The sequence below is a fragment of the Oncorhynchus mykiss genome, chromosome 9, assembly GCF_057628025.1.
Source record: "Oncorhynchus mykiss isolate SJ-2025 chromosome 9, ASM5762802v1, whole genome shotgun sequence".
Classification (NCBI taxonomy): domain Eukaryota; kingdom Metazoa; phylum Chordata; class Actinopteri; order Salmoniformes; family Salmonidae; genus Oncorhynchus; species Oncorhynchus mykiss.
Genome location: NC_143030.1, coordinates 77216352 through 77239360, shown reverse-complemented (window position 1 = coordinate 77239360; position 23009 = coordinate 77216352). Strand labels below are relative to the sequence as shown.

The 23009-nt window shown below is 44.2% G+C and overlaps 1 protein-coding gene across 5 annotated transcripts in view; it reads right to left on the bottom strand.

Annotated features, from left to right (window-relative positions):
- The window catches only part of LOC110532808 (guanine nucleotide-binding protein G(i) subunit alpha-3), a 67627-nt gene that overhangs the window by 30211 nt on the left and 14407 nt on the right, over positions 1-23009 (bottom strand). For all 5 annotated transcript variants that reach the window (XM_090185427.1, XM_090185429.1, XM_090185428.1 and 2 more), the window contains exons 2-4: positions 21951-21993; positions 7498-7639; positions 4855-5012 (exon numbers count right to left, since the gene is read on the bottom strand). In XM_090185427.1, coding sequence (XP_090041553.1) covers positions 4855-5012; positions 7498-7639; positions 21951-21993 — 343 coding nt within the window. The remainder of the gene's footprint in view (positions 1-4854; positions 5013-7497; positions 7640-21950; positions 21994-23009) is intronic.

Here is a 23009-nt window from a genome sequence, read left to right as displayed (position 1 = left end):
ACCACTAGGCCAGACTCACTGGCTCCAGGTCATTAACAGGATGCATGTTTTGGAATATTTTTTATAAAATGTACAGGCTTCCATCTTTTCATTCTGTCAATTCATTTAGTATTGTGGAGTAAGTACAATGTTGTTGATCCATCCTCAGTTTCCTCCTATCACAGCCATTCAACCCTATAAACTGTTTTAAAGTCACCATTGGCTTCATGGTGAAATCCCTGAGCGGTTTCCTTCCTCTCCGACAACTGAGTTAGGAAGGACGCCTGTATCTTTGTAGTGACTGGGTGTATTGATACACCCCCTGAAGTGTAATAAATAACTTCACCATGCTCAAAGGGGATATTCAATGTCTGCTTTTATAAATGTTTGCCCATCTAGCAATAGGTTCCTTTCTCTGCAAACCATTGGAAAACCTCCCTGGTCTTTGTGGTTGAATCTGTGTTTGAAATTCACTGTTCGACTGAGGGACCTTACAGATATTTGTATATGTGTGGGGTACAGAGACGAGATAGTCATTCAAAAATCATATTAAACATTATTATTGCAGAGTGAGTCCATGCAACTTATTGTGACTTAAGCACATTTTTTTTTACTCCTGAATTTATTTAGGTTAACTACTTATCAACTGAAGACATTCCAGCTTTTCATTAATTATGATAAATTCGATATACATTATGGGTATTGTGTGTAGTAGACCAGTAACAACAAAAACTCAATTGAATACATTTTAAATTCAGGCTGTAACAACAAAATGTGGAAAAAGTCAAGGGGTGTGAATACTTTCATTGAAAAACACAGCAGCTTTTAGGCATGTTTTGCATAACAACAAAGTTGGCTATTTTACAATGGGGGTCAATGGAAAATAATGTTTGGTTTCCCCAATTTGTGGGAGTGGTCGAGGGGAATTTCTTCTTATGATATGAATACCGACTCGGTGTATAAATTACAATACCTTAACTCGTCAATCCACAGTGTAATAAATTAAATGTACACAATAGACCAACTAATATTTCATAACTGAAATGATAACAGCTGAGTAAATGTTAGTGTTGACATTGTTTATTGTTTATCATTGTTTATCTTCCACTGCATTGTGGAATGCAAATCAGCTATCAGGTAGCTAGGCTTGTATTCTCAAAAAAGCTGCATCGTAAACAAGCTCGTACAAGACAGAGGAGAACAAGACACATCTCGTCTCTCTCTTCCGAACCTGTTTCTGCCCCTCCTCTGAGGTTTAGAAATAAACACAATTTAACCTCTCGGAGACAGTGTTGTCCACAAGTATGTAGAGTGGCCAGCCAAATAGTAAAAGTAGTAGTTGAGGTGCCCCCAGGGTCCCTAGGCGTCCCGAGGTTGGGTAACACTGGTCTAAGACTATATGACAAGGACCATTTTCAAGTAAGAGAACATTAAACCGGTCTTCTCTTGAGATTATAAAAGTTTTATTGACAGTTTAACTGCAAGATGTTTGTTCTTCAAATTACAAATTGCATTCAGAAAGTATTCAGACCCATTGACTTTTTCCACAGTGTTACGTTACAGCCTTCTAAAAAACAAACCCCTCATCTATTTACACACAATACCCCATAATGACAAAGAAAACAGGTTGATTGGACATGATTTGGAAAGGCAACACACCAGTCTGTATAAGGTCACAGTTGACAGTGCATGTCAGAGCAAAACAAGCCATGAGGTCAAAGGAATTGTCTGTAGAGCTCAGAGACAGGATTGTGTCGAGGCACAAATCTGGGGTAGGGCAGCAAAAAATGTCTGGAGCAATGAAGGTCCCCAAGAACATAGTGGCCTCCATTTTGAAATGGAAGAGGTTTGGAACCACCAAGACTCTTCCTAGAGCTGGCCACCCGGCCAAACTGAGCAATCAGGGGAGAAGGGCCAAGAACCCAATGGTCACTCTGACAGAGCTCCTCTGTGGAGAGGGGAGAACCTTCCAGAAGGACAACCATCTCTGCAACACTCCACAAATCAGGCCTTTATGATAGAGTGGCCAGATGGAAGCCACTCCTCAGTAAAAGACACATGACAGCCCACTTGGATTGGGCTGATTAAACCCAGATTAAACTCTTTGGCCTGAATGCCAATCGTCACGTCTGGAGGAATCCTGGCACCATCCTTACGGTGAAGCATGGAGGTAGCAGCATCATGCTATGGGGATGTTTTTCAGCAACAGTGACTGGGAGACTAGTCAGGATCGAGGGAAAGATGAACAGAGAAAAGTACAGAGAAATCCTTGATGAAAACCTGCTCCAGAGCGCTCAGGACCTCAGACTGGAGCGAAGGTTCCCCTTCCAACAGGACAACAACCCTAAGCACACAGCCAAGACAACACAGGAGTGGTTCTGGGACAAGTCTCTGAATGTTGTTGAGTGGCTCAGCCAGAGCCCGGACTTGAACCTGATCTAACATTTCTGGAGAGACCTGAAAATAGCTGCGCAGCGACGCTCCCTATCCAATGTGATAGAGCTTAAGAGGATCTGCAGAGAAGAATGGGAGAAACTCCCCAAATAGAGGTGTGGCAAGCTTGTATCGTCATACCCAAGACTCTAGGCTGTAATCGCTGCCAAAGGTGCTTCAACAAAGTACTGAGTAAAGGGTCTGAATACTTATGTTAAGGTGAAATGTCCCCCAAAAAATCACTACATTTGCAAACATTTCTATAAACCTGTTTTTGCCTTGTCATTATGGGATATTGTGAGTATATTGATGAGGGAAAAAGCTATTTAATCAATTTTAGAACAAGACTAACGTAAAAGGGGACAGTGCTTTCTGAAGGCCTTGTAATTATTTTATTAAAATAGAAAAATTAATTGAAAAAAGGTTCAATTGAATAAATAAAAAGGGTTATATCAATATGAACTATTATATCGTTCAGATTTTATAGCCTAAATGAATCCAAAATGACCATTAGGTAGGGCTCTATAACATCTGTTATTTTGTTCCTTCCCAAATTCCCTTTAGATTTTCCAGGTTTCCGTTTATCCCATTTATTTCATGTTATCACACTCAAAAACCACCTTGTTTTTTATTATTATTGAAAAACAACTTAATTGTAAGTCCACAACAACAAAAAACACATTAGAGACCACATTTGAGGTCTGGGGGGAAAAAATCCGCGAAATGTAGATTTTTAGGTGTTTTTTTTATTTTTTATTATAGTGAGAGAGACCGTTGTTCAGCGCATGTGTTTTTTTTTTAGTTTGCTAAAGATAATAATGATATAATAAATAAATACATAAATAATAATGGATTGACTAAAATTATCATGATTTCATTCTCCAGGTAAGCATAGGCTACTTTGTAGTTAACATTTAATTGAGAAGGTTTTTTCGGAAAGCCTTTCCATCTACTAGAAGCCGGTCTTCATTAGCATCAATGCTAACAGCTACACAAAGTGGTACACACACACACACACACACACACACACACACACACACTCTCGTTGCCTCTTCAGAAAAGTTGCAGGACATACAAATCACTTGTCATGAACTTGAACAAATTCATTTAGTTGATTCCCTACTAAAATAAAGGTCAATACATTTTCTTATATTGTGGAATTGCGTTTTAATGCCTGAATTCCGAGGGCCCTAATTATAATATTATCCACTACCATCTACCTCGAATGTTTTCATTTATCTGCAGATAATCGTCAAAAAGCCTAGGCCAACCAGAAGCCTATGAAATTGAGGGAGCCAACTTGAACTACTCTCACCGGTGCGATTCGGTAGACTTCACTGACTGACGAGATGACGACACACTCACTTCAGAGTCACTGTCTAGCAAGCCCCGGCATCCTAGGAAAGAAAACCTAGGAAATCCATTGGATACCATGGACAGATGACCACGTTGCATTGACTTACGAATGGCAAAGGGATACAGGAGATCGACATTATTCAGGCAGTTCGACACATTTTATAAAAGTAGTCAACACTTGCTGTTCAGTTGTCAATCAAAGTAAATAGCCTATGCGCTACGACTCCACGTGGCTATGTGAAACACGAGAGAAAATAAATTAATGTCCCAGAAAAAATTATTTGTCTAAGTGGATTTTCGACTCATCCTTACCACTTACATGACATGGGACGTGCAAATTCACCCGCATCATGCTCGCTCTCTCCCTCTGTGTAAAGAACAAGCTGCAATTCAGTTCCTACTTCCTGCATTGTAAACTGCCAGTGTGTATCTTTGATTATGTGTACATTAACCAGTTTATAGGCATGACAAGTGGAAGAGGTGTGTGTGTGTGTGTGTGTGTATGTGTGAGCGTGTGTGTGTGTGTATGTGTGAGCGTGTGCGTGTGTATGTGTGTGTATGTGTATGTGTGTATGTGTGTGTGTGTGTTAAAACCCTACATCCCAACATTAGCATTCCTTTCCACCACCTCTGGTCTCTTGGCCCTTCCACCCCTACGGTAAGGCAGCTCCCGCTTTAGCCCAGCCAAAGTTCTTCTCTGTCCTGCCACCCCAATGTTGGTGGAACAAGTTTCCCCCTAAAGTCGGGACAGCGGAGTCCCTTGACCCATCTTTCGAAAAACGTCTCATACCCCTACCACTTTGAAGAGTTTCTTAAAATAACTCTCAGGTCACCTCGACTCTCCTCCCTACAAGAAGTGACTTTGCTGATAAATACCTTTGTTGAGGGAAAATGTACAACATACGATTGCTTGTCTCATAGCTATGTTACGATATATGCACTAATAAATGCACTCCGGATAAGAGTGTCTGCTAATTGACTAAAATGTTTGTTTTTTTTTAAGTGTGTGTGTGTGTGTGTGTGTGTGTGTGTGTGTGTGTGTGTGTGTGTGTGTGTACTCTGTCTGTCTGTCCGTGTGTGTCTTACTAGGAGGCAGAGTCGTTGAGCTGGTACTCTCTGGAGCGCAGGAAGCAGGTCTGGACACCGCTGTCCGTCCACAGTCTCCGTATCACGCCGGTCAGATCTGATGAGATCACACCCTCTGCCGTTGTACCAGCCAATACAAACAGCTGACGGGCATCGTCCTGGCAACAGACACATCCCCATTAGAATACCGATTGGTTGATTAAGTTTTAATGTCACGTGCACAAGTACAGTGAAATGCCTCTTGCAAACTAAAACATTCAATAATCAATAACAATGTACTACTAGAAAGAAAAAAACACGAGAAATAAGAATAGGAAAAAACAGGGATACCGGAGTGATGTGATGTGATGTGATGTGATGTATGTAGAAAGGTAGAAAGGTAGAAAGGTAGAAAGAAAGAAAGAAAGGTAGAAAGAAAGAAAGAAAGAAAGAAAGAAAGGTAGAAAGAAAGAAAGAAAGGTAGAAAGAAAGAAAGAAAGGTAGAAAGAAAGAAAGAAAGAAAGAAAGAAAGAAAGAAAGAAAGAAAGAAAGAAAGAAAGAAAGAAAGAAAGAAAGAAAGAAAGAAAGAAAGAAAGAAAGAAAGAAAGAAAGAAAGAAAGAAAGAAAGAAAGAAAGAAAGAAAGAAAGAAAGAAAGAAAGAAAGAAAGAAAGAAAGAAAGAAAGAAAGAAAGAAAGAAAGAAAGAAAGAAAGAAAGAAAGAAAGAAAGAAAGAAAGAAAGAAAGAAAGAAAGAAAGAAAGAAAGAAAGAAAGGAAGGAAGGAAGGAAGGAAGGAAGGAAGGAAGGAAGGAAGGAAGGAAGGAAGGAAGGAAGGAAGGAAGGAAGGAAGGAAGGAAGGAAGGAAGGAAGGAAGGAAGGAAGGAAGGAAGGAAGGAAGGAAGGAAGGAAGGAAGGAAGGAAGGAAGGAAGGAAGGGCATAATGTTAAAAGCAGTGAGGCAGGTGAAGTTGCAGAACAAAATCAAAATCAGGATTACAGCAAAGGATTTTGACATAAATTACCGTACTCTGACTCGGGATTTGTCAAACGGTTACCAGAGAAGCAGTTGAAAGTCAGACAGCCAAGCCAACAACGTTTGGCTATACAAAAAACTCGGCAGGTTTCTTCCACCTGATATAGAGATGCAGCTTGTATATGACTAGGTCAGCTGACATTTACTTTGGTCTGTTGCCAAGTGAGGTCAGAAGACTTGCCTACCAGTTTGCTGTGGCACACCAACTGTAGTTGGCGCCAAAGTGGGCAGAGAAAGGCCAGCTCAGAGTGGCTTACAGGCTTCTTACAGCAGCACCCAATGCTGTCGCTGAGAAAGAAGGAGGCAACTAGCCTTGGCAGGACAAGTAGCTTCTTCGACAATGTAGCATAAGTGATACAGAGATATAATTTTGGACCAGGAGACATACGGAATGTCGGTGAAACTGGGGTGACCGCTGTACATAAACCTGACAGAGTGGTGGGCAGACGTGGATTCAAACAAGCAGGGTCACTGACCTCCGCTGAAAGGGGAACCTTCGTCACACTGGCCTGTGCCGTCTCAGCCACAAGGAATAGTATACCTCCATATTTTATATCCCCGTGTCAACGTTCACAATCATTTCCTGATCAACGGGACACCTGGCCCAAAAAGGAAGGGAAAATCCCTCCGAGTGGATGAAAGATGTGCACTTTGTTGACTTCCTGAAACATTTTGTCGAGCATACGAAGTACTCAAAGGAGAAGCCCCGTTTTACTCCTTTTAGACAACACCACGAGTCTCATCTGTCCATTGATGGACTCAATTATGCCAAAGAAAATGGCATAATTATGCTGTCATTCCCACCCCATTGCTCTCATCGGCTTCAACCCTTAGACAGATCTGTCTACGGGACGCTAGAGGCACATCAACACAGTGATTCCAGCCCTGCAAGGCACCATTCCAGCCCTGCCAGGCACCATTCTAGCCCTGCCAGGCACCAGCACCAGTCCAGCCCTGCCAGGCACCAGTCCAGCCCTGCCAGCACCAGTCCAGCCCTGCCAGCACCATTCCAGCCCCGCCAGGACCATTCCAGCCCTGCCAGCACCATTCCAGCCCCGCCAGGACCATTCCAGCCCTGCCAGGCACCATTCCAGCCCTGCCAGGCACCAGCACCATTCCAGCCCTGCCAGGCACCAGTACCAGTACAGCCCTGCCAGGCACCAGTACAGCCCTGCCAGCCACCAGTACAGCCCTGCCAGCCACCAGTCACCATTCCAGCCCTGCCAGGCACCAGCACCATTCCAGCCCTGCCAGGCACCAGCACCATTCCAGCCCTGCCAGGCACCAGCACCATTCCAGCCCTGCCAGGCACCAGCACCATTCCAGCCCTGCCAGGCACCAGCACCATTCCAGCCCTGCCAGGCACTATTCCAGCCCTGCCAGCACCAGTCCAGCCCTGACAGCACCAGTTCAGCCCTGCCAGGCACCATTCCAGCCCTGCCAGGCACCATTCCAGCCCTGCCAGGCACCAGCACCATTCCAGCCCTGCCTAGCACGAGCTCAGACGCAGACCTGCCCAGTTCTTATGCTAGCACCAGCTCACCAGCTCACCCATGTCCAGTGAACAACCCAACCCCTTTGATTAGTTCTATCAGCTAGTCTAGAATACATAGAACATAGAACAATATGCCTACCGCTCGTGTGGCGTCCCCAAAGTCTATCTTTAGGCGTCCCATGGCTCTGATGATGGCGATGATAGACTGGATTGTGTTGCTGTACACCACCACTCTGTACTGTTTACACTCCTCCTCAGAGTAGCCAGCCTCATGGATGATCCTGAATGGGAGGACATAGAGACATAGAGGTTGATCTTTTTTACATTTTCAGATCAGACCCGGGTTTCTAAAACATGAAATATATATATATATTTTTAAATACTCCCACTCCCCCCCCCCCCCGCCTCTGTTGAGTTGGCTTAATAAACCAATAGAAAAAGTCTCAAAACTGCAAAAACTTCCCATCTGGCAGACTCAAGAAAACACTTAAAGTATTTGAAAGGATATTTTTCAAATATTTGAGCTCAGATCTGTTTCAGATCAACCCAAGTAACATGTAATGCTTCACAGAAGTCACTGGGTGTTTTCCAATGTCAATATCCACTTAGCATGAAGCAATGTATTAGGCGCTCACACTATGTGGTGAGGACGTTGGATCACAGCCCATCTCTAATAAGGCTGATCAAGAACAGGACAACACTCAGGATGATCTTTTAGATTTCAGATCAAAACAAGTAGACAGGTAGAGACTTTTCCAAAGTTCCTGGTTTGCGGAAATCTTGGTTGGTGAATTCTCTTCGTATTCCAGTAATTCTTCAACTGGGATATCTGGAAATAAAACCTAGTCATTTTAGGGAAGGTTTCTGGAAATAAAGCTAGTCATTTTAGGGAAGGTTTCTGGAAATAAACCTAGTCATTTTAGGGAAGGTTTCTGGAAATAAACCTAGTCATTTTAGGGAAGGTTTCTGGAAATAAACCTAGTCATTTTAGGGAAGGTTTCTGGAAATAAAGCTACATGATTTGGCTTCACAGAAGTCTCTAGTCTAAGGGCTAACTGAAATGTTCCTGGATGTGTGGACATTTAGGACAAGACATTGCAAAAACCAATCAACTTTTAATAGCATGGTGAATTGTGCATGAGTGACGAGGCGTGGGCTTTCTTAATGTGGGAATCCAGGGTTGGGAGTCTATTCAGGCCATTCCAGGCCAGCATCTGTGGCCATTGTTTAGTTTGTTATGTAATGGGTGCTTCCTCCATCCTCGCTCTGCCTGAGCAGTGCCATGCTAAAATGAGGCTAGCGTCTCTATATGCATACACAAAACACGGTCACGCGCACGCACAAACACGCACACACAAAACACACAGACTGACAGAGCTGAACTCAGCTGTCGATGCCGATTCTCCCTGAACCATTAAGCCCTTAGAAAATACTGTACAACATATTCCGAATGCCATTTTTTTTTTATCAGTCAACTGTTTGATAAGTTAAAATGATCAATTACACAACTTATTAAAATGTCATCACCAGAAATGGTAACAGTAACCTTTGATTTTGTTCATACAAGTTTGTCAGAACCCAGTTTGGACTGAAACATACCACCAACCATCCTGGTGTATGTGAGTTTGTCAGAACCCAGTTTGGACTGAAACATACCACCAACCATCCTGGTGTATGTGAGTTTGTCAGAACCCAGTTTGGACTGAAACATACCACCAACCATCCTGGTGTATGTGAGTTTGTCAGAACCCAGTTTGGACTGAAACATACCACCAACCATCCTGGTGTATGTGAGTTTGTCAGAATCCAGTTTGGACTGAAACATACCACCAACCATCCTGGTGTATGTGAGTTTGATAGAATTCCATTTGGGCTGCAACTAGAGCTGAACGATTAACAATATCCTCCCCCCCCCCCCCCTCCCTCCCTCCCTGATAATTAAACAACTAAGTGACCGATTCAATTAGTTTAATTCCATTTAGTTCATTTTTGTGTGAGCTCAACGCACCGTTTCTCTAAAGGCAAATCCTATCAAGCACGAGAGACGTCACATCAAGAATGAACTGTGGGACGTTGTAGGGAGTTGTAGTTTTCAATAGGCAAAATACTCAACCTAGTTCAGCGCAGAAAACATTGTAATTAACAACAATGAGCAGGATCCATTGCGCTTATTCTTCCCGGCACAGCACAAAGACCACATGAGAGAGGAATGTACACAACCCAGCAAACGAGAGGGATAGAGACCGTTCAGGAGGTATAGCTCTACTAACGATTGATAGTTGTAGCAGTCTTGAAACTATGTCTAACCTACTTTTAAGAACTATTAAAATGGCGATTTCATCAAACAGGTCTGCAGCATGGGCCGCTGTGACAACCCAATGATCACGGGCCGCTGTGACAACCCAACGATCACGGGCCGCTGTGACAACCCAACGATCACGGGCCGCTGTGACAACCCAAAGATCACGGGCCGCTGTGACAACCCAAAGATCACGGGCCGCTGTGACAACCCAAAGATCACGGGCCGCTGTGACAACCCAAAGATCACGGGCCGCTGTGACAACCCAAAGATCACGGGCCGCTGTGACAACCCAAAGATCACGGGCCGCTGTGACAACCCAAAGATCACGGGCCGCTGTGACAACCTAACGATCACGGGCCGCTGTGACAACCTAACGATCACGGGCCGCTGTGACAACCCAATGATCACGGGCCGCTGTGACAACCTAACGATCACGGGCCGCTGTGACAACCTAACGATCACGGGCCGCTGTGACAACCCAACGATCACGGGCCGCTGTGACAACCCAACGATCACGGGCCGCTGTGACAACCCAACGATCACGGGCCGCTGTGACAACCCAACGATCACGGGCCGCTGTGACAACCCAACGATCACGGGCCGCTGTGACAACCCAACGATCACGGGCCGCTGTGACAACCCAACGATCACGGGCCGCTGTGACAACCCAACGATCACGGGCCGCTGTGACAACCCAAAGATCACGGGCCGCTGTGACAACCCAAAGATCACAGGCCGCTGTGACAACCCAAAGATCACGGGCCGCTGTGACAACCCAAAGATCACGGGCCGCTGTGACAACCCAAAGATCACGGGCCGCTGTGACAACCCAACGATCACGGGCCGCTGTGACAACCCAACGATCACGGGCCGCTGTGACAACCCAACGATCACGGGCTGCTGTGACAACCCAACGATCACGGGCCGCTGTGACAACCCAAAGATCACGGGCTAGCCTTTTCACTAGCCAAGATGAGCTTGGATAGTTGGGGACCACAGAGAAAGTTTGACCAGTATTAAACATTATGAGAACAGATTATTGAAATGGGGAAAAACATTAAGAACACATCCATGACAGACTGACCATCATCTACTACTTCCGTGACAGACTGACCATCATCTACTACTTCCATGACAGACTGACCATCATCTACCACTTCCGTGACAGACTGACCATCATCTTCTACTTCCGTGACAGACTGGCCATCATCTACTACTTCCGTGACAGACTGACCATCATCTACTACTTCCGTGACAGACTGGCCATTATCTACTACTTCCGTGACAGACTGACCATCATCTACTACTTCCGTGACAGACTGGCCATTATCTACTACTTCCATGACAGACTGACCATCATCTACTACTTCCGTGACAGACTGGCCATTATCTACTACTTCCATGACAGACTGACCATCATCTACTACTTCCATGACAGACTGACCATTATCTACTACTTCCATGACAGACTGACCAGGTGAATCCAGGTAAATACTATTAAGAGAGTAAATGGGCAAGACAAAAAAAATGTAAGTTGCCTTTGAACGGGGAATGGTAGTATGTAGGTGTCAGACACAGGGGTTTGAGTCAAGAACTGCAACGCTACTGGGTTTTTTCACGCTCAACAGATTCCTGTGTGTATCAAGAATGTATCAAGAATGGTCTACCACCCAAAGTACAGTACCAGTCAAAAATGTGGACACACCTACACGGTGACCTCACCTGGCTTAACCGGTGCCTCTAGAGACAAAACCTCTCATCGTCACTCAATGCCTAGGTTTACCTCCGCTGTATTCACATCCTACCATACCCTTGTCTGTACATTATGCCTTGAATCTATTCTTCCGCGCCCAGAAATCTGCTCCTTTACGCTCTGTTCCGAACGCACAAGACAACCAGTTCTTATAGCCTTTAGCCATACCCTTATCCTACTCTTCCTCTGTTCCTCTTGTGATGTAGAGGTTAACACAGGCCTTGCAGCCCCCAGCACCACTCCCATTCCCCAGACGCTCTCATTTGTTGACTTCTGTAAACATAAAAGCCTTGGTTTTATGCATGTTAACATCAGAAGCCTCCTCCCTAAGTTTGTTTTATTCACTGCTTTAGCACACTCCGTCAACCTTGATGTCCTAGCCATGTCTGAATCCTGGCTTGGGAAGGCCACCAAAAATGTCCATCCCCAAATACAACTTATTCGACAAGATAGAACTGCCAAAGGGGGCAGAGTTGCAATCTACTACAGAGATAGCGTGCAGAGTTCTGTCACACTATCCAGTTTTGTGCCCAAACAATTCGAGCTTCTACTTTTAAAAAAAACGACTTTCCAGAAACAAGTCGCTCACTGTTGCCGCTTGTTATAGACCCCCTTCAGCCCACAGCTGTGCCCTGGACACCAGATGTGAATTGATTGAAGAAAGATGGGGGGCAGAGTTCGTTCTGTTAGGTGACCTAAACTGGGATATGCTTAACACCCCGGCCATTCTACAATCTAAGCTAGATGCCCTCAATCTCACACAAATTATTAAGGAACCTACCAGGTACAACCCTAAATCCGTAACCATGGGCACCCTCTTAGATATCATCCTGACCAACTTGCCCTTTAAATACACCTCTGCTGTCTTCAACCAGGATCTCAGCGATCACTGCCTCATTGCCTGCCTGCGTGATGGGTCCACAGTCAAACGGCCACCTCTCACCACTGTCAAACGCTCCCTAAAACACTTCAGCGAGCAGGCCTTTCTAATCAACTTGGCCCGGGAATTCTGGAAGGATATTGACCTCATCCCGTCAGTTGAGGATTCCTGTTTGCTCTTCAAAAGTGCTTTCCTCACCATCTTAAATAAGCATGCCCCGTTCAAAATGTGAAGAACTGAGAACAGATATAAACCTTGGTTCACCCCAGACTTGACTGCCCTTGACCAGCACAAAAACATCCTGTGGCGTTCTGCATTCACGTCGAATAGCCCCCGCGATATGCAACTTTTCAGGGAAGTCAGGAACCAATATACTCAGTCAGTTAGATCAAACAGAAATGTGCATCCTGTAGCACTAATTCTAAAAAGTTTTGGGACACTCAAGTCCATGGAAGATAAGAGCACCTCCTCCCAGCTGCCCACTGCACTGAGGCTAGGAAACACTGTCACCACCAATAGATCTACAATAATCGGTCATTTCAATAAGCATTTTTCTATGGCTGGCCACGCTTTCAACCTGGCTACCCCAGCCAACATCATCAGCAACCCCTGCAGCAACTTGCCCAAGCCCTCCCCGCTTCTCTTTCACCCAAAACCAGACAGCTGATGATCTGAAAGAGCTGCAAAATCTGTATCCCTACAAATCAGCTGGGCTAGACAATCTGGACCCTCTCTTTCTAAAATTATCCGCCGGAATTGTTGCAACCCCTATTACTAGCCTATTCAACCATTCTTTTGTATCGTCTGAGATCCGACGATTGGAAAGCTGCAGCGGTCATCCCCCTCTTCAAAGGGGGAGACACTCTAGACCCAATCTGTTATAGACCTACATCCATCCTGCCCTGTATTTCTAAAATCTTCGAAAGCCAAGTTAACAAACAACAATCAACCATTTCAAATCCCACTGTACCTTCTCCACTATGGACTCTGGTTTCCGAGTTGGTCATGGGTGCACCTCAATGCTCAATGTCCTAAACGATATCATAACTGCCATTGATAAGAGACAATACTGTGCAGCTGTATTCATCGACCTGGCCAAGGCTTTCGACTATGTCTATCACTGCATTCATATCCGCAGACTCAATAGCCTTGGTTTCTCAAGTCAAATCAAATCAAATTTTATTTGTCACATACACATGGTTAGCAGATGTTAATGCGAGTGTAGCGAAATGCTTGTGCTTCTAGTTCCGACAATGCAGTAATAACAAGTAATCTAACTAACAATTCCAAAACTACTGTCTTGTACACAGTGTAAGGGGATAAAGAATATGTACATAAGGATATATGAATGAGTGATGGTACAGAGCAGTATAGGCAAGATACAGTAGATGGTATCGGGTACAGTATGTACAAATGAGATGAGTATGTAAACAAAGTGGCATAGTATAGTATAAAGTGGCTAGTGATACATGTATTACATAAGGATACCGTCGATGATATAGAGTACAGTATATACGTATGCATATGAGATGAATAATGTAGGGTAAGTAACATTTATATAAGGTAGCATTGTTTAAAGTGGCTAGTGATATATTTACATCATTTCCCATCAATTCCCATTATTAAAGTGGCTGGAGTTGAGTCAGTGTCAGTATGTTGGCAGCAGCCACTCAGTGTTAGTGGTGGCTGTTTAACAGTCTGATGGCCTTGAGATAGAAGCTGTTTTTCAGTCTCTCGGTCCCAGCTTTGATGCACCTGTACTGACCTCGCCTTCTGGATGATAGCGGGGTGAACAGCCAGTGGCTCGGGTGGTTGATGTCCTTGATGATCTTTATGGCCTTCCTGTGACATCGGGTGGTGTAGGTGTCCTGGAGGGCAGGTAGTTTGCCCCCGGTGATGCGTTGTGCAGACCTCACTACCCTCTGGAGAGCCTTACGGTTGAGGGCGGTGCAGTTGCCATACCAGGCGGTGATACAGCCCGCCAGGATGCTCTCGATTGTGCATCTGTAGAAGTTTGTGAGTGCTTTTGGTGACAAGCCGAATTTCTTCAGCCTCCTGAGGTTGAAGAGGCGCTGCTGCGCCTTCTTCACGATGCTGTCTGTGTGAGTGGACCAATTCAGTTTGTCTGTGATGTGTATGCCGAGGAACTTAAAACTTGCTACCCTCTCCACTACTGTTCCATCGATGTGGATAGGGGGGTGTTCCCTCTGCTGTTTCCTGAAGTCCACAATCATCTCCTTAGTTTTGTTGACGTTGAGTGTGAGGTTGTTTTCCTGACACCACACTCCGAGGGCCCTCACCTCCTCCCTGTAGGCCGTCTCATCGTTGTTGGTAATCAAGCCTACCACTGTTGTGTCGTCCGCAAACTTGATGATTGAGTTGGAGGCGTGCGTGGCCACGCAGTCGTGGGTGAACAGGGAGTACAGGAGAGGGCTCAGAACGCAACCTTGTGGGGCCCCAGTGTTGAGGATCAGCGGGGAGGAAATGTTGTTGCCTACCCTCACCACCTGGGGGCGGCCCGTCAGGAAGTCCAGTACCCAGTTGCACAGGGCGGGGTCGAGACCCAGGGTCTCGAGCTTGATGACGAGCTTGGAGGGTACTATGGTGTTGAATGCCGAGCTGTAGTCGATGAACAGCATTCTCACATAGGTATTCCTCTTGTCCAGATGGGTTAGGGCAGTGTGCAGTGTGGTTGAGATTGCATCGTCTGTGGACCTATTTGGGCGGTAAGCAAATTGGAGTGGGTCTAGGGTGTCAGGTAGGGTGGAGGTGATATGGTCCTTGACTAGTCTCTCAAAGCACTTCATGATGACGGATGTGAGTGCTACGGGGCGGTAGTCATTTAGCTCAGTTACCTTAGCTTTCTTGGGAACAGGAACAATGGTGGCCCTCTTGAAGCATGTGGGAACAGCAGACTGGTATAGGGATTGATTGAATATGTCCATAAACACACCGGCCAGCTGGTCTGCGCATGCTCTGAGGGCGCGGCTGGGGATGCGCGGCTGGGGATGCCATCTGGGCCATCTGACTGCCTCGCCTGGTTCACCAATTAATTATCAGATAGACTTCAGCGTGTCAAATCAGAGGGCCTGTTGTCCGGACTTCTGGCAGTCTCTATGGGGGTGCCACAGGGTTCAATTCTCGGGCCGACTCTTTTCTCTGTATATATCAATGATGTTGCTCTTGCTGCTGGTGATTCTCTGATCCACCTCCACACAGACGACACCATTCTGTATACTTCTGGCCCTTCTTTGGACACTGTTAACAAACCTCCAGACGAGCTTCAATGCCATACAATTCTCCTTCGGTGGCTTCCAACTGCTTTAAAATGCTAGTAAAACTAAAATGTATGCTCATCAACCGATTGTTGCCCGCACCCGCCCGCCCGTCCAGCATCACTACTCTGGACGGTTCTGACTTGGAATATGTGGACAACCACAAATACCTAGGTGTCTGGTCAGACTGTAAACTCTCCTTCCAGACTCACATTAAACATCCAATCCAAAATTAAATCTAGAATCGGATTCCTATTTTGCAACAAAGCATCCTTCACTCATGCTGCCAAACATACCCTCGTAAAACTTACTATCCTACCGATCCTCGACTTTGGCGATGTCATTTACAAAATAGCCTCCAACACTCTACTCAGCAAACTGAACTCATCTGTTTTGTCACCAAATCCCCATATACTACTCACCACTGCAACCTGTATGCTCTCATTAGCTGACCCTCACTACATATTTATCGCCAAACCCACTGGCTCCAGGTCATCTACAAGTCTTTGCTAGGTAAAGCCCCGCCTTATCTCAGCTCACTGATCACCATAGCAACACCCACACGTAGCACGCGCTCCAGCAGGTATATTTTACTGGTCATCCCCAAAGCCAACACTGCCTTTGGTCGCCTTTCCTTCCAGTGCTGCCAATGACTGGAACGAATTGCAAAAATCACTGAAGCCGGAGTCTTATATCTCCCTCTCTAACTTTAAGCATCAGCTGTCAGAGCAGCTTACCGATCACTGTACCTGTACACAGCCAATCTGTAAATAGCCCACCCAACTACCTCATCCCCATATTGTTATTTATCCTCTTGCTCTTTTGCACCCAAGTAACTCTACTTGCACATCATCATCTGCACATCCATCACTCCAGTGTTAATGCTAAATTGTAATTATTCCGCCTCTATGGCCTACTTATTGCCATACCTCCCTACTCTTCTACATTTGCACAAACTGTACATAGATTTTTCTATTGTGTTATTGACTGTACGTTTGTTGATATGTAACTATGTGTCGTTGTTTTTGTCACACTGCTTTGCTTTATCTTGGCCAGGTCACAGTTGTAAATGATAACTTGTTCTCAACTGGCCTACCTGGTTAAATAAAGGTGAAATAAACAAATGTTTAAAAAAATAAAGGGTTTTGTTTTTACTAATCTCTAAATAGTAGAATAATAGTGAAACCATCAAAACGAGGAAATAACACATAATGAATCATGTAGTAACAAAATAAGTTTAAGATTCTTCAAAGTAGCCACCCTTTGCCTTGATGACAGCTTTGCACACACTTTGCATTCTCTCAACCAGCTTCATGAGGTAGTTACATGGAATGCATATCAATTAACAGGTGTGCCTTGTTAAAAGTAAATTTGTGGAATTTCTTTCTTTCTTAAAGTGTTTGAGCCAATCAGTTGTGTTGTGACAAGGTAGAGGTGGTATACAGAAGATAGCCCTATCTGGTAAAAGACCAAGTCCATATTATGGCAAGAACAGCTCAAATAAGCAAAGAGAAATTACAGTCCATCATTACTTTAAGACATGAAGGTCAGTCAATGCGGAAAATTTCAAGAACTTTGAAAGTTTCTTCAAGTGCAGTCACAAGAACCATCAAGCACTATGATGGAACTGGCTCTCATGAGGACTGCCACAGGAAAGGAAGACCCAGAGTTACCTGTGCTGCAGAGGGTAAGTTCATTAGAGTTACCAGCCTCAGAAATTGCAGCCCAAATAAATGCTTCAGAGTTCAAGTAACAAACACATTTCAAAATCCACTCAGAGGAGACTGTGTGAGTCAGGCATTCATGGTCGAATTGCTGCAAAGAAACCACTACTAAAGGACACAAATAATAATAAGAGACTTGCTTGGACCAAGAAACACGACCAGTGGAAATCTGTCCAAATTTGAGATTTTTGGTTCCAACCGTATTTGTGAGACACAGAGTAGGTGAATGGATGTATGTGTGGTTCCACCATGAAGCATGGAGGAGGTGGTGTGATGGTGCTTTGCTGGTGACACTGTCAGTGATTTATTTAGAATTCAAGACACACTTAACCAGCAAGGCTACCAAAACATTCTGCAGCAATACGCCATCCCATCTGGTTTGCGCTTAGTGGAACAATCATTTGTTTTTCAACAGGACAATGACCCAACACACCTCCAGGCTGTGTAAGGGCTGTGTAAAGGCTATTTGACCAAGAAGGAAAATTGAGTGCTGCATCAGATGACCTGATCACCTGGCCTCCACAATCAACCTCAACCCAATTGAGATGGTTCAGGATGAGTTTGAGTGAAGAAAAAGAAGCCAACAAGTTCAGCATATGTGGGAACTCCTTCAAGACTGTTGGAAAAGCATTCCAGATCAAGCTCGTTGAGAAAATTCCAAGAATGTGCAAAGCTATCATTAAGGCCAAAGGTTTGATTTGATTTGTTTAAAAAAAAATGGTTACTGACTGAATCCATGTGTTATTTCATAGTTTATGTCTTCACTATTATTCCACAACGTAGGAAATCTTCAAAAGAAAGAAAAAACCTTGAATGAGTACGTGTCCAAACTGTTGACAGGTCCTGTACATCCAGACAACTGTGGGAAGCTTTGGGTAAGCATTTCACAGGGATGCTCGAGAAACCTTGTCGAGTCCCATGCCCCGACCAATTGAAGCTGTTCTGAGGGCAAACGGGGGTGCAACTTAATATTACACTGAACAACAGGTGTTGGTCCCATGTTTCATGAGCTGAAATAAAAGAACCCAGAAATGTTCCATATGCACAAAAAGCTTATTTCTCAAACATGTTTTTACATTCCTGTTAGTTCACGTTTCTCCTATGCCAAGATAATCATCCACCTGACAGGCGATTAAACAGCATGATCATGCCCCATGGTGGTGGTGGGGTTATGGTATGGGCAGGCATAAGCTATGAACAACAAACACAATTGAATTTTATTGATGGCTATTTGAATGCACAGATATACAGTGACAATATCCTGAGGCCCATTGTCCTGCCATTCATACGCCGCCATCGCCTCATGTTTCAGCATGATAACGCACAGCCCCAATTCCTGGAAGCTGAAAATGTCACAGTTCTTCCATGGCCTGCATACTCACCAGATATGTGAGGAGTGGGGCAACATTCCACAGGCCACAATCAACAGGCTGATCAACTCCATGTGAAGGAGATGTGTCACGCTGTATGAGGCAAATGGTGGCAACACCAGATACTGACTGGTTTTCTGATCCAATCCCCTACCTTTTTTTTAACAGTTATCTGTGACCGACAGAAGCATATCTGCATTCCCAGTCATGTGAAATCCATAGATTACGCCTAATGAATGCATTTAAATTAACTGATTTCCTTGTAAATTGTAAATCAATCAAATATTTGAAATTGTTGCATGTTGTGTTTCTATTAATATTTTTGTTCATTATACAGTAGGATAGAGAAGGTGTTCCTAGCGCACAAACGTTTTTGAGAAAGATATTTTTAAACATCAAATTCTATTGAGAAACGAATGAATTAAAGTTCATTTGTTTATGTAAATATCTTAAAATGTAGCGATTTTAAGGTTTGTGTCATTAGATTCGGGGTGGGATCGCAAGACATTTAAGGGGTAAAAACAAAATGGGGTCCCAAGAAATTCTGGCGGGAAAAAAAAAAAATGGGGTCACCGCTGAAAAAGTTTAAATACCACTGTATTAGATGGTTGTCTAAGATATTGAATAATAAAGTCAAACAAAATATACACACTCAGTGGCGAATATATTAGGTACATCCATCCAGTAACAGGTCGGACCCCCACTTTAACCTCCAGAACAGCATGGAAACGTAGCTCAATTTGTATCAAGGGACCGCTCGTGTGCCAGGAAAACATTCCCCACACCATTACACAAACAGCCTGTACCGCAGACACTAGACAGGATGGGGCCTTGGACTCATGCTGTTTATTCCAAATCCTGTCATCAGCATGACACAACAGGAACTGGAATTCGTCAAACAAGGCAATGTTTTTCCACTCCCACTCGTGTACCCACTGGAACTGCTGCTTCTTCTTCTTGTTTTTAGCTGATAGGAGTGGAACCCGGTGTGATCCTCTGCTGCAAAAGCCCATCCATGACAAGGATCGACTAGTTGTGGCTTCCGAAATGCCGTTCTGCACACCACTGTGGTACTGCGCCGTTATTTGTGGCCCGCCTGTTAGCTTGTACGATTCTTGCCATTCTCCTTCGACCTCCCATCAACGAGCTGTTTTCGCCCACAGGACTGCCCACAGAATGGATGTTTTTTTGTTGCACCATTCACACATTCACCCTAGACACAGTCGTGCATGAAGAGCCCAGGAGGCCGGATATTTCTAAAATACTGGCACCGACGATCATTCCACGCTCAAAGACGCTTAGGTAACTAGTTTTGCCCATTCTAATGTTCAAACAAACAGTAACTGAATGCCTCGATGCCTGTCTGCCTGCTTTATATACAGTTGAAGTCGGAAGTTTACATACACCATACATTTAAATTCAGTTTTTCACAATTCCTGACATTGAATCTAAATTAAAATTCCCTGTCTTAGGTCAGTTAGGATCACCACTATTTTAAGAATGTGAAATGTCAGAATAATAGCAGAGAGAAGGATTTATTTCAGCTTTCATTTCTTTCATCACATTCCCAGTGGGTCAGAAGTTTACATACACTCAAATAGTATTTGGTAGCATTGCCTTTAAATTGTTTAACTTGGGTCAAACGTTTCGGGTACCCTTCCACAAGCTTCCCACAATAAGTTGGGTGAATTTTGGCCCATTCCTCCTGACAGAGCTGGTGCATCTGAGTCAGGTTTGTGTGCGAGCAAGGAGGCCTAAACTTTTTCGGTTCTGCCCACAAATGTGACAGGATTGAGGTCAGGGCTTTGTGATGGCCAGTCCAATACCTTGACTTTCTTGTCCTTAAGCCATTTTGCCACAACTTTAGAAGTATGCTTGGGGTCATTGTCCATTTGGAAGACCCATTTCCGACCAAGCTTTAACTTCCTGACTGATGTCTTGAGATGTTGCTTCAATTATATCCACATAATTTTCCTACCTCATGATGCCATCTATTTTGTGAAGTGCACCAGTCCCTCCTGCAGCAAAGCACCCCCACAACATGAGGCTGGCACCCACGTGCTTCACGTTTGGGATGGTGTTCTTCAGCTTGTAGCTGAAGCATCCTCCTTCCTGAGCGGTATGACAACTGCATGGTCCCATGGTGTTTATACTTGGTTACTTTTGTTTGCACAGATGAACATGGTACCTTCAGGCATTTGGGAATTGCTCCCAAGGATGAACCAGACTTGTGGAGGTCTACAATTTTTTTCCTGAGGTCTTGGCTGATTTCTTTTGATTTTCCCATGCTGTTAAGCAAAGAGTCAGGGAGTTTGAAGGTAGGCCTTGAAATACATCCACAGGTACACATCCAATTTATGTTAATTAGCCTATCAGAAGCTTCTAAAGCCATTACATCATTTTCTGGAATTTTCCAATCTGTTTAAAGGCAGTCAACTTAGTGTATGCAAACTTCTGACCCACTGGAATTGTGATAGTGAATTATAAGTGAAATAATCTGTCTGTAAACAATTGTTGGAAAAATTACTTGTGTCTTGCACAAAGTAGATGTCCTAACCGACTTGCCAAAACCATAGTTTGTTAACAAGAAATTTGTGAAGTGGTTGAAAAACGAGTTTTAATGACTCCAACCTAAGTGTATGTAAACTTCCGACTTCAACTGTGGCAAGACACGGCCACATGACTCACTGTCTCTAAGAGCAATCCATTTTCATGAAAGGGGTGGTGTACCTAATAAACTGGCCAGTGTGTAAACTGGCCACACAAACTGGCCACACAAACTGGCCACACAAACTGGCCACACAAACTGGCCACACAAACTGGCCACACACACACAACTGAAATATTTTATTTAAGCAAAGTAAAGCCGAATAAATTATGGTTAATAAGTGATAACCAGTAATGAGCAGTCACTACCGTCATGGGGCTCTTTATTCTATGTGGATAGAGACAATGGAATGTTTTCAATGTTTTGCCTGCTGATTGTTAGCAATATTTGGCTTTGGGATCTCAATTAAAAAGCTCTAATAATTTCAAGTTCATATTTCATAACGCCCATATAGTAAAATAAAACATGATCATTAAAAAAATTGTTTACAAAAAAAATCTACCTCAAAAAGCACTAATCGCTGCAACATTCTACCCATGAAAACATAATGAATAGAACAGGCTTGGAATCTCATCACCATCTCATTCTAGTTCTGTGCTGCTTCCATCAAAGAGAGTGAGCGTGTCATAGAATGCAGTTTGGAAGGCAAAGTGCTCACATCGTGAAGTGGTTGAACTTACTTCATCTGCTTCACTATTGTACTTTTCCCAGACTCCCCAGCACCTGAAAAGAAGAAAAGAGACATCAATTACAGGAGAACTAGGCCTACATTTGTTAGCCTACAACAGTTGGTTCTCTCTCTCACTCACTCTCAGCCCCCTCCTGTACTCCCTGTTCACCTATGACTGCGTGGCAAAGCACGCCTCCAACTCAATCATCAAGTTTGCAGACGACACAACAGTAGTAGGCTTGATTACCAACAATGACGAGACAGCCTACATGGAGGAGGTGAGGGCTCTGGGAGTGTGGTGCCTGGAAAACAACCTCTCACTCAACGTCAACAAAACAAAGGAGATGAACGTGGACTTCTGGAAACAGCAGAGGAGATGAACGTGGACTTTTGGCAACAGCGCCTCTTCAACCTCAAGAGCTAAAGAAATTTGGCTTGTCACCTGAAACCCTCACAAACTTTTACAGATGCACAATTGAAAGCATCCTGTCGGGCTGTATCACCGCCTGGTACGGCAACTGCACAGCCCGCAACCACAAGGCTCTCCAGAGGGTGGAGCCCAACGCATTACCAGGGGCAAACTACCCACCCTCCAGGACACCTACAGCACCCGATGTCACAGGAAAGTCAAAAATATCATCAAGGACATCAACCACCCGAGCCACTGCCTGTTTACCATGCTATCATCCAGAAAGAGGGGTCAGTACAGGTGCATCAAAGCTGGGACAGAGAGACTGAAAACAGCTCTCCATTCCATCAGACTGTTAAACAGCCATCACTAGCACATTAGAGGATGCTGCCTATAGGCATAGACTAGAAATCACTGGCCACTTTAAGGAATAGAACACTAGTCACTTTAATAATAAAGTTTACAAATCTGGCATTACTCATCACAAACTCAGCAAAAAAAAGAAACATCCTCTCACTTTCAACTGCATTTATTTTCAGCAAACTTAACATGTGTAAATATTTGTATGAACATAACAAGATTCAACAACTGAGACAAACTGAACAAGTTCCACAGGCATGTGACTAACAGAAATTGAATAATGTGTCCCTATACAAAGTG